Source organism: Cannabis sativa, chromosome 9 (genome assembly GCF_029168945.1).
Source record: "Cannabis sativa cultivar Pink pepper isolate KNU-18-1 chromosome 9, ASM2916894v1, whole genome shotgun sequence".
NCBI lineage: Eukaryota > Viridiplantae > Streptophyta > Magnoliopsida > Rosales > Cannabaceae > Cannabis > Cannabis sativa.
In genome coordinates, this window is record NC_083609.1 from 59,160,439 (window position 1) to 59,173,290 (window position 12,852).

General features: G+C 30.6%; 2 protein-coding genes across 3 annotated transcripts; one reads left to right on the forward strand and one right to left on the reverse strand.

Annotated features, from left to right (window-relative positions):
• Positions 1-137: 137 nt before the first annotated feature.
• LOC115723380 (protein ROOT PRIMORDIUM DEFECTIVE 1) lies at positions 138-2,927 on the forward strand. 2 transcript variants are annotated; one of them, XM_030652851.2, is made up of 4 exons: positions 138-258; positions 354-430; positions 561-640; positions 752-2,927. In XM_030652851.2, the coding sequence occupies exon 4, from the start codon at positions 771-773 to the stop codon at positions 2,046-2,048; it is 1,278 nt and encodes a 425-aa protein (XP_030508711.1). In that variant the 5' UTR covers positions 138-258; positions 354-430; positions 561-640; positions 752-770; the 3' UTR covers positions 2,049-2,927. The 2 variants fall into 2 exon arrangements, with proteins under 2 accessions (XP_030508711.1, XP_030508712.1); XM_030652852.2 differs by having other exon boundaries at positions 196-258; positions 561-636.
• Positions 2,928-3,113: 186 nt separating this feature from the next.
• LOC115723381 (annexin D8) lies at positions 3,114-5,377 on the reverse strand. Its single transcript, XM_030652854.2, has 4 exons — positions 4,791-5,377; positions 4,494-4,712; positions 3,549-3,638; positions 3,114-3,474 (listed from the first exon to the last, which is right to left on the reverse strand). Exons 1-4 carry the CDS (start codon positions 5,253-5,255, stop codon positions 3,283-3,285), a joined length of 966 nt encoding a protein of 321 aa, XP_030508714.2. The 5' UTR covers positions 5,256-5,377; the 3' UTR covers positions 3,114-3,282.
• Positions 5,378-12,852: the final 7,475 nt, after the last annotated feature.

Below are 12,852 nucleotides of genomic sequence, written 5' to 3' on the forward strand. Positions count from 1 at the left end.
AGGAAGGAAGAACAGTATTTGCTGGAAAATCCCAAGCCTAACTTACATTTTGCAATTAGGTCCCCAATTGCAAATATTTTTCATTTAGCGGTTATCTGGCTTCTCTTGATTAGCCCTTTGCCGCTTCACACTCACAGTCACAGTCATACCTAGAAAAACTCTCCTCCTCCTCCTCTCGCAAAAACCAGCTGCGGCACCGGCACCGGCACCGGCAAAGAGACTTTCATCTTCACTCCTTCTCCTCCTCCTCCTCCTCAGGTAATTTCATTTGATTGATATATACAGCTTACGCTGCCATATTTTTGTGAGGAAGACAAAATGATAGACCACATTGAAAGTTGAATTTTATACAGCTTTTGAAGAGATTTGGAATCTTAATAAAGGGTTGAGCTCAGTGTCTTATATTCAATGTATCGTCTCTTTGAGTGAGGTATTTTTCTCTTTTTCTAGAATTGCTTATAAAGTGTTTGATCAAATGTCTCTACTGTTAGTTGTTGTAAATTATTGTTATTTATTAACACATTTATTTTATATGAGTATGTTGCTGGTTTTTTTATTAGTTTAAGATCCTCAAAGCTTTGATTGAGTTGAACTTGAAGGAGTTGAATTGGCCAAAAACAGAACTTGAAGGATTAAGTAGGTGTGTTGTGGTTGTTTAACTGTTATTACATAATTTTATGTGTATATATATGTTTGTATTGTACCTTAATTTGTCTCATATATATTATTTGTCTTGTGTTGTTGTTGTTAGCTGATGTTAGAACACCAAGATGAAAATCTTCTTTGCTTACTCTGCCAAATTCTTCAGACCCAAAAAGACCCAAAGCTTTATAATTAAACCCAGCCAATTCATCTTCTACAGACCCATGTCACAGTCCACCTCCATACCCAAAAAGATGCAGAGGGTCCGAGACCATGGCTTTGACAACTACATGGAAGTGGAGAAGAAAACCCGGAAAGTCCTCAAGTCTCAGACCCTCATTCTAGCCCAACCCAATCAAACTCTTCCAGTCTCACGCCTTGACATCCTAGCTCGTCACCTTGGCTTCAAACAAGATGAAGTTGGTGCTTTCTTACTCAAATTCCCTCATGTTTTCGAGATTTATGAGCACCCGGTTCAACGAGTCCTCTATTGTCGCTTAACCCGAAAAGCCCATCTCCAGATTGAGCTAGAAAAGCACACACTTCATGCCCAAATCCCTGAAGCCGTCACCAGACTCAGAAAGCTCTTGATGATGTCCAATGCTGCCAGGCTTCGGCTCGAGCACATCCGCATTGCTAGGGCGGAATTCGGTTTGCCTGATGATTTCGAGTACTCGGTAATTCTCAAGTACCCTCAGTATTTTCGATTAATTGATGCTGAAGAAACTAGGAATAAGTACATTGAGTGTGTTGAGAAAGACCCTAGTTTGATGGTATGTGATATAGAGAAACTTAGGGAGAAAGAGTATAGAGAGAGAGGTGCTAATGCTGAGGATATTAGGTTCTCATTTATTGTGAATTTTCCACCTGGTTTTAAGATTGGTAAGTATTATAGGATTGCTGTGTGGAAATGGCAGAGGGTTCCTTACTGGTCACCTTATGAGGATATTTCTGGTTATGATTTGAGATCACTTGAGGCTCAAAAGAGAATGGAGAAGAGGGCAGTTGCAACAATTCATGAATTGTTGACTTTGACTGTTGAGAAGAAGATTACATTGGAGAGGATTGCTCATTTTAGAATGGCAATGAATTTGCCTAAGAAGTTGAAGGAGTTTCTTCTTCAACATCAGGGTATATTTTACATTTCGACTCGAGGGAATTACGGGAAGATTCATACTGTTTTTCTTAGGGAGGCATACAAGAGAGGGGAGTTGATAGAGCCAAATGATTTGTATTTGGCAAGGAGAAAGTTGGCTGAATTGGTTTTGTTGAGTCCTAGGAATGCAAAAGTTGATAAGGAATTGGTTAACTTCCATAGAGGAAGGGAGAATGATCATGGGGTGAGAGGCTTTGGAAGAGAAGACTATGTGGATGATGGTGGAACAGATTTTGAAGACATGCCATAGAGGGATTTGAATTCGGGGAGTGACTTTGGCGATGAAGATCACAAGGCCAAAAAATTTGTGGATTCGGGGAGAATGTGGATTCAACTAAGGCTTAAGTTTGTGATTTTTCGAAATGGGAAGTATGTTTGTATGATGCAGAAAGATTGACCTGAACTCGGGTAAGTAATTTTGGCTGGAAGTTTAGTGAAAGAGACGATGAGGCTGATTAATTTGCCGATGCGAAGGTGGTGGGTTCAACTGAGTGACTTGAAACATTATGGTTTGGTTTGTGATTTTGAAGGTGGACAGAGAGAATGAAATGAATTCACATTTAGTTGGTAATTTTGATTATGAAGATGATGAGCTTTCAACATGGTGACTTAAATGATAATCTAGATAATGTTGTGGATCTTACTATTTGTAATTGTTTGCTGAATTTGAAGAGCTGTGATCATTTGGAAATGTGATCTGGACCACAAGATCCTAACCAAAAAGTAAAACTCACCAGCCAACATGTGGAAACTAAACCAAGACCGAAATTATAAGACTACAGATTCTAGCAACTAACTAACCATGATGATTTTGATAAGATTAATGTTAAAAGGCACTTGTTATATTGCTATTTGTAGCAATATTTTGTGAAATTAGATAGCGGGTTTTGCATGATTCAATTTAATAATTACTATAAAATATTATTAGTTATTTGCAAAGTATTACCTTATAGTGGTGTTTAGCACTGATACTTAATAGCAATGCTTATTCTGTAACTTTACTTATTGGCTTCTCAACAAGCTCTTATGAAAAATCTATGTAACTATTGATCTATGTCTAAACTTAGCTCTCTTTATGTAAGACATAGATTGTTACATTGGGTTTTATAGTGGATGTTGTTCGAATCCATATTTAAGTATACAATTGCATAAAATACAATATTATATTGTTAAATTCATACACTAAAAAACTATGTATACTTTGCTCCTTTTTTAATTTGTTGCATTATTAATAGTATCTCCTTACAAATATTTTCTTCTTTTCGTTTATTTCCTCCACTCACATTTAATATCTAATACACATATTTCATTATTAGTTATTAAAATGTCTTCATTTTTGTCAAGACAATTATATTGACTATATTATACCAAAATCACTTCATACATAGTATATAATAATACTACTTAATGAAGTACACACAATCTATAGATACATATGATCAATATTATATATATATTACAAAATTAAGATATATATTTATAGTTCATTTTGTTCTAGCTAATAATGCAAGAAGAAAATCTCTGTAATCACCAGAAGGGATGGTCTCAGAAATGGCTTCTCTAAGCTCAATCCCATACTTGTTTTTGTAACATCTTTGAATTTCATCAAAATCTGAAGACTCAGCTCTACTCACCATAACTCCTTCTATGTTCCCCTTAATACTTCCATGCAATACCTACAAATATTAATAAATAAATAAATAAAATACTAATTATGAATCTAAGGTATAATAAAGAAAGAATTTTTCACCTTTGCATAATAGTTAGGTGGATTACAAATGCATTTTACTACCATTTTTAGTGCTCCTTCAAATTCTCCTGATTTTTCCCTCTTAAGTGACTGCAAAAAAAAAAAAGAAAAACACACTTAATTTTGATTCATATAGATTTTCAATTTCAGTTAAATATTTTATTTATGTAAGGAATATATATTTATTTATTGAATAGCAAAAAAATAATTGTTTAGAAAGAGTAAGGGTGAGACTACTAAATTTTTGTATCTCCAAAATTAGAGGGAGAGTGAGAAAAAAAATTACATTAACAATTATGAAGAAATTAAAAGTTTGTTATTGTTTTTTAGTTTTTGTTTTTAAAAAAGTATTTTGAGAAATGAGAATAAAAAATAGTTTTTGAAATTCAAAATACAAGTCGTGTTTGGTTAATGTTTTCTAAAAACAATATTGACTAAAAATAAGTTATTTTTTAAAACAGTTTACAATATTTTGTTGTTCTTAAAATTTTTATTTTTTGTAACTTTGTTTTGTGAAAACTATTTTTAAAAAATAAGGCTAAACAAGCCTAATTATTTTTAAAAAATAATTTTTTAGTTATGATAACAAACATGAACTAAATTTTCTATTTTATATTTCAAAAACTTCTTCTTTCATATTTTCTATATAACATTGTTGATTAAAAATATAGAAATCGAAAGGCATTAATTGGAAGTGCAAACTAAAGTCAAATTACCAGAACTCCAATATAATATATTCATTTTATGCAAATGAAAAAAATTATATTTTTCCAATGTATACATAAGTTGTGATATTTTAAAAACCAAAAAACAAAAACAAATTGCCTATATATCAACATGTGTTTAACACTATTTTGATGAGTAATATACTAAATAATTGGGGCAAAATAAAAAAGTAATAATTCAAACAAAAGCTAAAAGAGAAGAGGCATGTTAGTATGTTACCTTGGTATAATCATGTCCATATATGTGTTTATAACAATAGAATGTTAATTTCAACTGAGGAATACTTCTTTTACTTAGAATTTCTAGCACAACAGCTTCTTCTATTGCCCCTAGATTTCCTTCACCAGTTTGAAAAAGCCTCCTAGCATCACACTTAGCTATGTGTTGACTAACATCAACATGGTGTGCCTTGTGTGATGCAATCAAAGCCACAAGAATCTAAAAACCAAACACAATTTATTAATCATCCCTAAAAGTTTTACACAAAAAAAATCACAACTAGCTTGCTAAGGTTACCTTTTGGTAAGGGTTAGGAGGCTCAATATTGACAATATCTTGGTCAAATTGCCTTTTGAATCTTGCATGATATGCTTGTTTCATTAGAAGTATATGGCTCGATTTTCGACCAATGAAGATTTCAACAAGAACTTTGTAGTTGATGTCATGATCTTGTTGGAGAGCCTGCCTCGCTAGAATAGCATCGCGTTCAGGAAGATCAAGCATCCACAACGACAAGATTGTGCATAGTTTTGGTGAAATTTCACTTTTGTTGTTGTTGTTCGCTATTTTAGACTCTTGCAACCTATTTACCAAGTCCTCTCCGTAGATTGCTTTGTAAGTCTCTCTAATTTGTTGCCTTTCTTGCCTTGTTCGGGTGGCCAAAACTAAACCTAACTGACTTAATCTTTCCCATGAATTATGAATTTCCCTGCACTCGCTCTCGAACCCATAGCTTGGAATGCTTAGCATTTTGGTAGCCATAGAAGAACTTTGAGATGTTGCATTGACTTATAATATAGTTGCAACCTTTTTATAAATTACTTGGAGAGCAAGAAAGGGATTTTGTATACCTTTTTCTTTCCTCTCTTTTTTTGTTTAAGTACATGCTATGTTGTAGGTAGTGGTGTTGGAGTGGATTCATTGTAAGATAATTGAGACATCAATGTGAAAAAGAGAAGATTCACTACAATTTTGATAGTGATGTTTATTGTTTAACAAGGTTGGCATGCCATAGATGAGCCATGTGAGCTTTGTTTTTTAGTGAAGACTTCATGGTTTCCATGTAGACTATGAGTATGAGGCCAACTTCTTTTTAGAAACTTTTTAATTAGGTCACTCATTTTCCAACTTTTCCATTTGCCTTTCTCAAATTTTCCCTCTTTTCCTAACTTAGTCATTCAACTTTGTTTGAGGAGTTGTAAAGTATAACTATGATGTATGCTATAATAACTATATTTTAACACTTTGTTTAGTTGCCTTAGTGTTTAGACACTAATTTATTTGAATGGTTTTGGTTTTTTTAAACTTTCTTGTGGTTTATAACTATTTAAAATATTTATTCTTAGTTTTATAAGAAAGAAGTTGGATCAAGACAAGAGATTGAGTTGTAAGCATGTAAGTATACAATTTCCTTTGTAGACATAAATCCAAATGAATTAAATTCAAAAACCAAAAAGTGGGTCTTTAGGATTAGTGTGATTTCAATTCAACAACCATTTTATACTTGCCACACATGCACACCGACCATAATAATAAGAAATATTTGTTCATAAAAATATAAAAGTACTTTGAGTTGAGAAGACCACCTATTATTACAAGGACAATCACTCACTATCTTTTTCCATATGATTTAGTGTAGGCATAACATAAAGACATAAATTCTAAATAAAAAAGAATGGTTTACATTACAAAATAAGAAATTTCATCTAGATGAGAGGATTTCATTGTGTTTAAGTTTAACCAAGTTAAAGAGTAAAGATATCAAAATTGACCTTTCTTCTTTGTTTTGTGAGTGATTCTCAAAATATATGTAAAAAATTGGGTAAATACCATTTTGGACCCTCTGTTTTACAAAAGTTACCAATTGGACCCTGTGTTTTGTTAAATGACAAAATGGACCCTGCATTTTCTAAAATAGTACAAATAGGACCCTGAATTGATTTTTTGTCAAAATAAAGTTTAATTATAATCCGATCTAAAAGTGTTATGACAAAACTGTTTACATTTTTTTGTAATCGTTCGTATTAAGCATTGTCTTCAAGTTGGTTGTATTAAAAAAAAAAGTTGTTAAAAATTAAGCTTAGGGTCCTATTTTTACTATTTTAGAAAATACAGGGTCCATTTTGTCATTTAACAAAACACAAGGTTCAATCTGTAACTTTTGCAAAACACGGGGTTCAAAATGGTATTTACCCTAAAAAATTCCACATAATGATGTGATGTCCGTTTTTTCTAATTAATATCACTCCACAAACTATTAAAGCAAAAATCATGTTATGGAGTATAATGTTTTGGTGCATATTTTAAGTGTAAATGTCACTACTTAAAAAACTATAACAAAATCACAAAACAAAACAAGAAAAAGACAAATTAGAAACAACATTACAACACAACAAACAGGCAAAAGAGAAAATAATGAGTGAAGAACAATACCAAGGAGCCATTATGAATAAAAGAAAAAGGGTTACAAAGTCAAGTTGTGGAATTTCTTAAGCTTTGTACAATCTCACTTTCCCCAACCTTTAACAAAGCTTAGAAGTTTACCTCTCAAGAACTTTGGAGTAAATTTTCTAACAATTTTAGGATGTAGATTGTAGATAGTTCCTAAACCTTTAATAGGGATGGCAAAATGGACTTTTTTTGCGAGTCGGGTCAAGCCCGACCCGGCGGGGTGGACGCGACCCAGATGTTTCAGGTCACTTTCTGGGTTTTTGGCCTAGATGTTTCGGGTCACTTTCTGGGTTTTTTGGCCCAGCCTTACACATTTTCTTTCGGATCCGGGCCTCCCGATTAAGGTTTTGTTTTGGGATTATTTCACAAATACACAAAAACAACAAAAAAATTACAAAAATACGGTTTCACGGAATTTTGAATATTTTTACAATTTTTTTGATTTTATTTACAAAAAATACGGTCTTTTTATGTTGTACTCTTGTTAATTTGTCGTTGATTTTTTGTTATATATATGTTATTTTTTGTTGTTGTTTTGATGTTATTTTTATGTTACTTTTCTGTAGTATTTTTGTTATTTTCGTGTTTTTTATATGAAAAAACGTAAAAATATAAAAAAAAATCTATAAACATAAAAATGTTATTTTTTTACAAAAAGTGGTGTCTTATGTAATTATTCTTTTTTTTTTTTAATATTTTTTTTTTTCTTTTGGGTCAATGCCTACCTTTCCCTATTTAAATATTAATTAAAAAAAAATTATTTTCTTCACCAATATGACAAACTGAATACATAAACTACATCAATTGCAATGGACTTCAAAACTGTGGCAGAGTAATAATGATAGAAAGATGGGTAAATATCATTTTGGACCCTCTGTTTTACAAAAGTTACCAATTGGACCCTGTGTTTTGTTAAATGACAAAATGGACCCTGTATTTTCTAAAATAGTACAAATAGGACCCTGAATTGATTTTTTTGTCAAAATAAAGTTTAATTATAATCCGATCTAAAAGTGCTATGACAAAACTGTTTACATTTTTTGTATCTGTTCGTATTAAGCATTGTCTTCAAGTTGGTTGTATTAAAAAAAAAGTTGTCAAAAATTAAGCCCAGGGTCTTATTTTTACTATTTTAGAAAATACAGGGTCCATTTTGTCATTTAACAAAACACAGGGTCCATTTTGTCATTTAACAAAACACAGGGTCCAATCTGTAACTTGCAAAATACAGGGTCCAAAATGGTATTTACCCTAGAAAGATTAATAGAATATTGTTATTGGACAATAGTTTTACCATACTTAATTACAAAAAAAAAAAAGTGCTAGACACAATAGCCTTTTAGCATTTCTCTAGGTGTTTGGTTAGAAGGAATGAAAATATAGGAATAAGAATGTGAATGGGAATAGGAATAGGAATGGAATAAAATTTAAAATGCATAAAAAAAATTGATAAAAAAATCATTAAATTTTTTTTTTGTTACAATGGAATGGTCATTCCTTTCTTTTTAAAATGGAATAGTCATTCCACCAAAATGGTAGAAAGAGCATTCTATTGGAATGTCATTTTAATACTTTAAAATGCAACCAAACAAAGGAATAGAATGAAAATTGTTTCCTTTCTATTCCATTCCATTTCATTACCTCCAACCAAACACCACTTAAGTTGTCTTCTCTTTTCAAGCTAACACGTTGAAACTTGAATCACATTAGTGATATTGATTACAATTTTCAAAAAACGATTTGACTCCTTCCCATTGAAAATATGGAAGGACGTAGCTATTAGTTAATCGATACAAAATTAAAGGACAACCGAAGGACAATAGTATGAGTTTGAGCAGTATGATAAGCCCGAAAGCACGATCATAGTGTTAGACTCATTCAACATCTTCGCAAGCTCAATTTTCTTCCTAGTGAAGAGTTCTTGCAGTGAATTTCTCACTATAATTTCTCTCAATGAAAGTATTAATGATGATAGTAATGGGTCTTTTTTGAGATAGAACAAATCTCCAAAATACATTTTTTTTTTGAGACAGTGCAAATAGGTCTTTTTTGAGATAGAACAAATCTCCAAAATACATTTTTTTTTAGACAGTGCAAATACCAAAGTTTTATTATCTCTTTCTATATTCAACAATAGCTATACAATTATACATTTATATAGGCTTTTACACTCTTTATAAATTACTAATACCTTGTAATATTTTTATAAATTACAAGTGTCTATATTCATCATTACCTTTTGCGGGGAATCTCCACCCCAGTAAGGGCAAGTTACCCATAAGGTCCCATGCATCTCCGCAGATGAGTCTTCAAATAGTTTAACATAGGAAAAGTCCCAAAAATGACATTCGTTTTAAAGGCTCTTTTTAAATTAAGAATCCAGAACTTTATGAAGTTGAACATGAGAACGAATTTATGTTTTAACTCAAAAATAAAAACATAGAGAAGGATGATACATGTTGGTCCTTGTAATTGGCTGGGTTTTTAAAAGTTGTTTTCGGGTTACTTCAAAAGCACTTCTGTTACTGATTAGGTAATCATTAATTAATTACATCTTTTCATGTTTTACCATTGATCTTGTGAGGAAACAATCTTGTATCATCTTTTAGACACTTGTAATTTTGCAAAATCCTGCTAGAACCGCTCGAGTATTGGTGTTGGTGGTGTGATTGGTAGTGATTTCTGTGGCTGGTTCAAACAGGTTCTGCATCATCAGGCGGCTAGTGTGCGAGAAGAGGTTGTTATGGTGGCTTGGGTGGTTTGGAAAGCTCCGAATGAGCTGGTGTGGAGGGTGAAACATTTTTCTGTAGCAGAGGTGGTCCTTAATCAATGGACAAATGCTCAATCAATAAAGAAGGGGCCCTTGTTTATTCCTACTGGAATGGATGAAGGCGTGGAGCATTATTGGATGAAATTAGTGTTGAATACGATTAAGGTGAATGCTCATGGTGCGATCTTTGAGTGGGAAGGTTGGTTTGGGGCTGGTGATGTGGCTCGGGACAATTCCGGTATGCTTTTGGAAGCCTTTTCCATTAGTAAACGGTGTGTAGCAACTGCTTTTGCTGAGATGTTTGGCATCAAGGAGGTTTTAATCGGATCAAACGAAAAGGGTGGGAAGATGTTCAACTTGAAACCGATTGTCTTGTGATTGTTTAAGGAGTTCAATCCAAATGCCTCTTTTTTGGTTTGGAAATTCTTGACTGCATGTTGTTATTTGCCTTTTTAAAGTTAATTAAGAATTGTTTTGTTAAACGTTATGTAAAGAAAACCGTTCACTATGTTGTTCGTGACTCTTATTTTTCTAGAGGTTGCACTTTCAGTTTGAGTAATGCTTTTGATGAATTACTTTCTATTATTATGGTTGAATCTCTTTGATTAAAAACATTAATATATTTTCCAAAAAAAAAAATATATAATTTTTGATAAGTATCTCGTTTTTTTTAACAATAATTTTAGGGTGTGGAAAAATAAAACAAAGTGACCATTTTTAATATTTCACAAATATTTTTATTATACAAAATAATGGTAGTGAGTAAATAAAGAAAGAAAAAAGTGATAGTCACACTTAATAAAATATTTATAATATTATTAATGAAACACAAGTAATATGACCCATGAATATTATTAGAGTATTTTACATTAGTGATGTTCAGTGATGTCTAGTACCTTTAGATATGTCACCACACGATTGATTAGTAATATTTTTTAAAAGTTATTATATTAAATTATATGAGACTCGATATTTATAACTTATGAGATGTTAGACACTACGAATGTCGTTTAGCATTTATTATTATTTAAAATAAATTATTAACATAAAACGACATTAGTGTCTTAAGCAATAATTGGTGAAGTTTTGTATTTTATTTTTTGTGTTGATATGTTTTGTCTTCATTATTTGTTTTCTATTGTGCAAAAGTTGCCGTTGTTGATCTCATAATTTGTCTTTTTTGGGGAAAAAAACTAATAATTAGCTTAGATAGTGGTCCTTAAGACTGGTCTAAACTAAAAATAATAATTAATTAATTTTTAATTAATAAAAAAGTTAAGTTTGAATAAAAAGAAGAGAGGCATTATGTATTGACCAAAGCAAGGAATCATAGTGATGATGAGTCTTCAAGGCGCCAAACACTAATAATTTAAATTGAAATTACTTTATTGCCCTTTTACTCTAACTTATAATAATTAATAATATTTTCATGCTACTAATTTAATAGTAATATCTGAACTATTTTACTGAATACTTTATGGCATTAATTTAATTTTTGCTTTAAATAAATTAAAGGTAGAAGAGTTGGAATAGTTTAAGGAAAGAAAGAATTGTGTATTATGTGGAATTTACATGTTTGTCCTTACTTAAAAAATATTGGTTTTTGTTTTGACAAGTTGTAATTGCTTGTTCTAAAATCAACATAATTATCTTTACAGTAAGCCTAAATCTTTCTGTTATTATTGTTTAATTCTTATTTTGGTGGGATAACGTATATAAGTTGCAAAGGGAATTTATTTATGAACTTTCTTAAACTTAAAATAATATTTTCTCTTGAAAAAATAATAATATTTTGAAATAATAAAAAAATTAAAAAATCATAGTATTTGCCCCTAAATAAAATAATAATAGATATTCATATTATAGTAAAAATTAATGTAGTGTAAGACATATATATAATCAATGAAATTGATTTTGATGAAAGAGACCACATATCCTACTTTTCAATAGTAAATATTATTTTTGTCCAATAACTCCACAAGTAGTTTTTTCAATTTATGGACCAAAGGTTATGTACTAAATTATAATCAAATTATTAAGAAAAAATAGTAGTGGAATATTTGAGTCCAAAGAAGATTCATTTCATTTCATTCAAGAAGCAAAAATTCAATTACATGTGACAAATATTTATACATTATATTTTTCTAAATATTACTGTTCTAATACAGGAATTTAACTTAAAAAGTAAGTACCTTAGCATGTGATATTAACTTTAATATATATTTTTTATGATATAATAAAGTTATGTTAGCTAAAGGGAAGAGTCTCTTCGGTTCTAATTACATTTTTCATTTATATTACTACATCCTTTTAATAATGTATATATAACTATTTTAATAATGGTGTTTTTATATTTTTTTGAGTTATGAAGATTAAATTTAAGCATTCTGTCATGCTATTTATTAAGACCAGGTTTTCTTGTTTATTTTTTGCAGGAAATTTTTCAATTTCATAAGCATATTATATGATAATTGTGATGATTGTGAATTGGATTGTCTCGTTAGTATTTGAAATTAACGTTGTTAAATCTGATTGTTTAGCAATTATATTTGCTTTTAATAATAGTCATGTTTACTTAAATGATTTGGGTTCTTTGTTAGAGAATATTACAAGTTTGTTTTCTGAATTTTTAATAATATCCCAAATTCATGTACGACGAATGGTCAATACGACTGCACATGGATTAGCAATAGCAGTGCATGCTCTTCGGATGAATGAACAACTTGTTTGGTTAAATGATTTTTCTTTTTTTGTGACGTTTGTATAGTCTTTTAGCATGTACTGCATTACTTTGATTTTTAATGACATTGATTATTGTTTGAAAGAAAAAAAGAAGCAAAAATCCAGCGAATCTAATTTATAATCTAAATTTTAATTCAAAAAATATCTATAATCTACATTTTTTTTTTCTAGAGTAGCTTAAATATTATTAGCTTCGAGCTAGAGACAAATTAATAATTTGAAGGTTGACTATAGAGAGAAAATAAAGAAAAGGGCAAATGAGTATTTGGAAGTACAAGAGGCTTGTATCATGTTCTATTTATTTATTTATTGGAAAAAGGCTTGTATTTGGTAGTATAAGAAGCTTGTATCATGTTAATTCTCATATTTTTTTTTATCTTTAAAATTACTCAAATT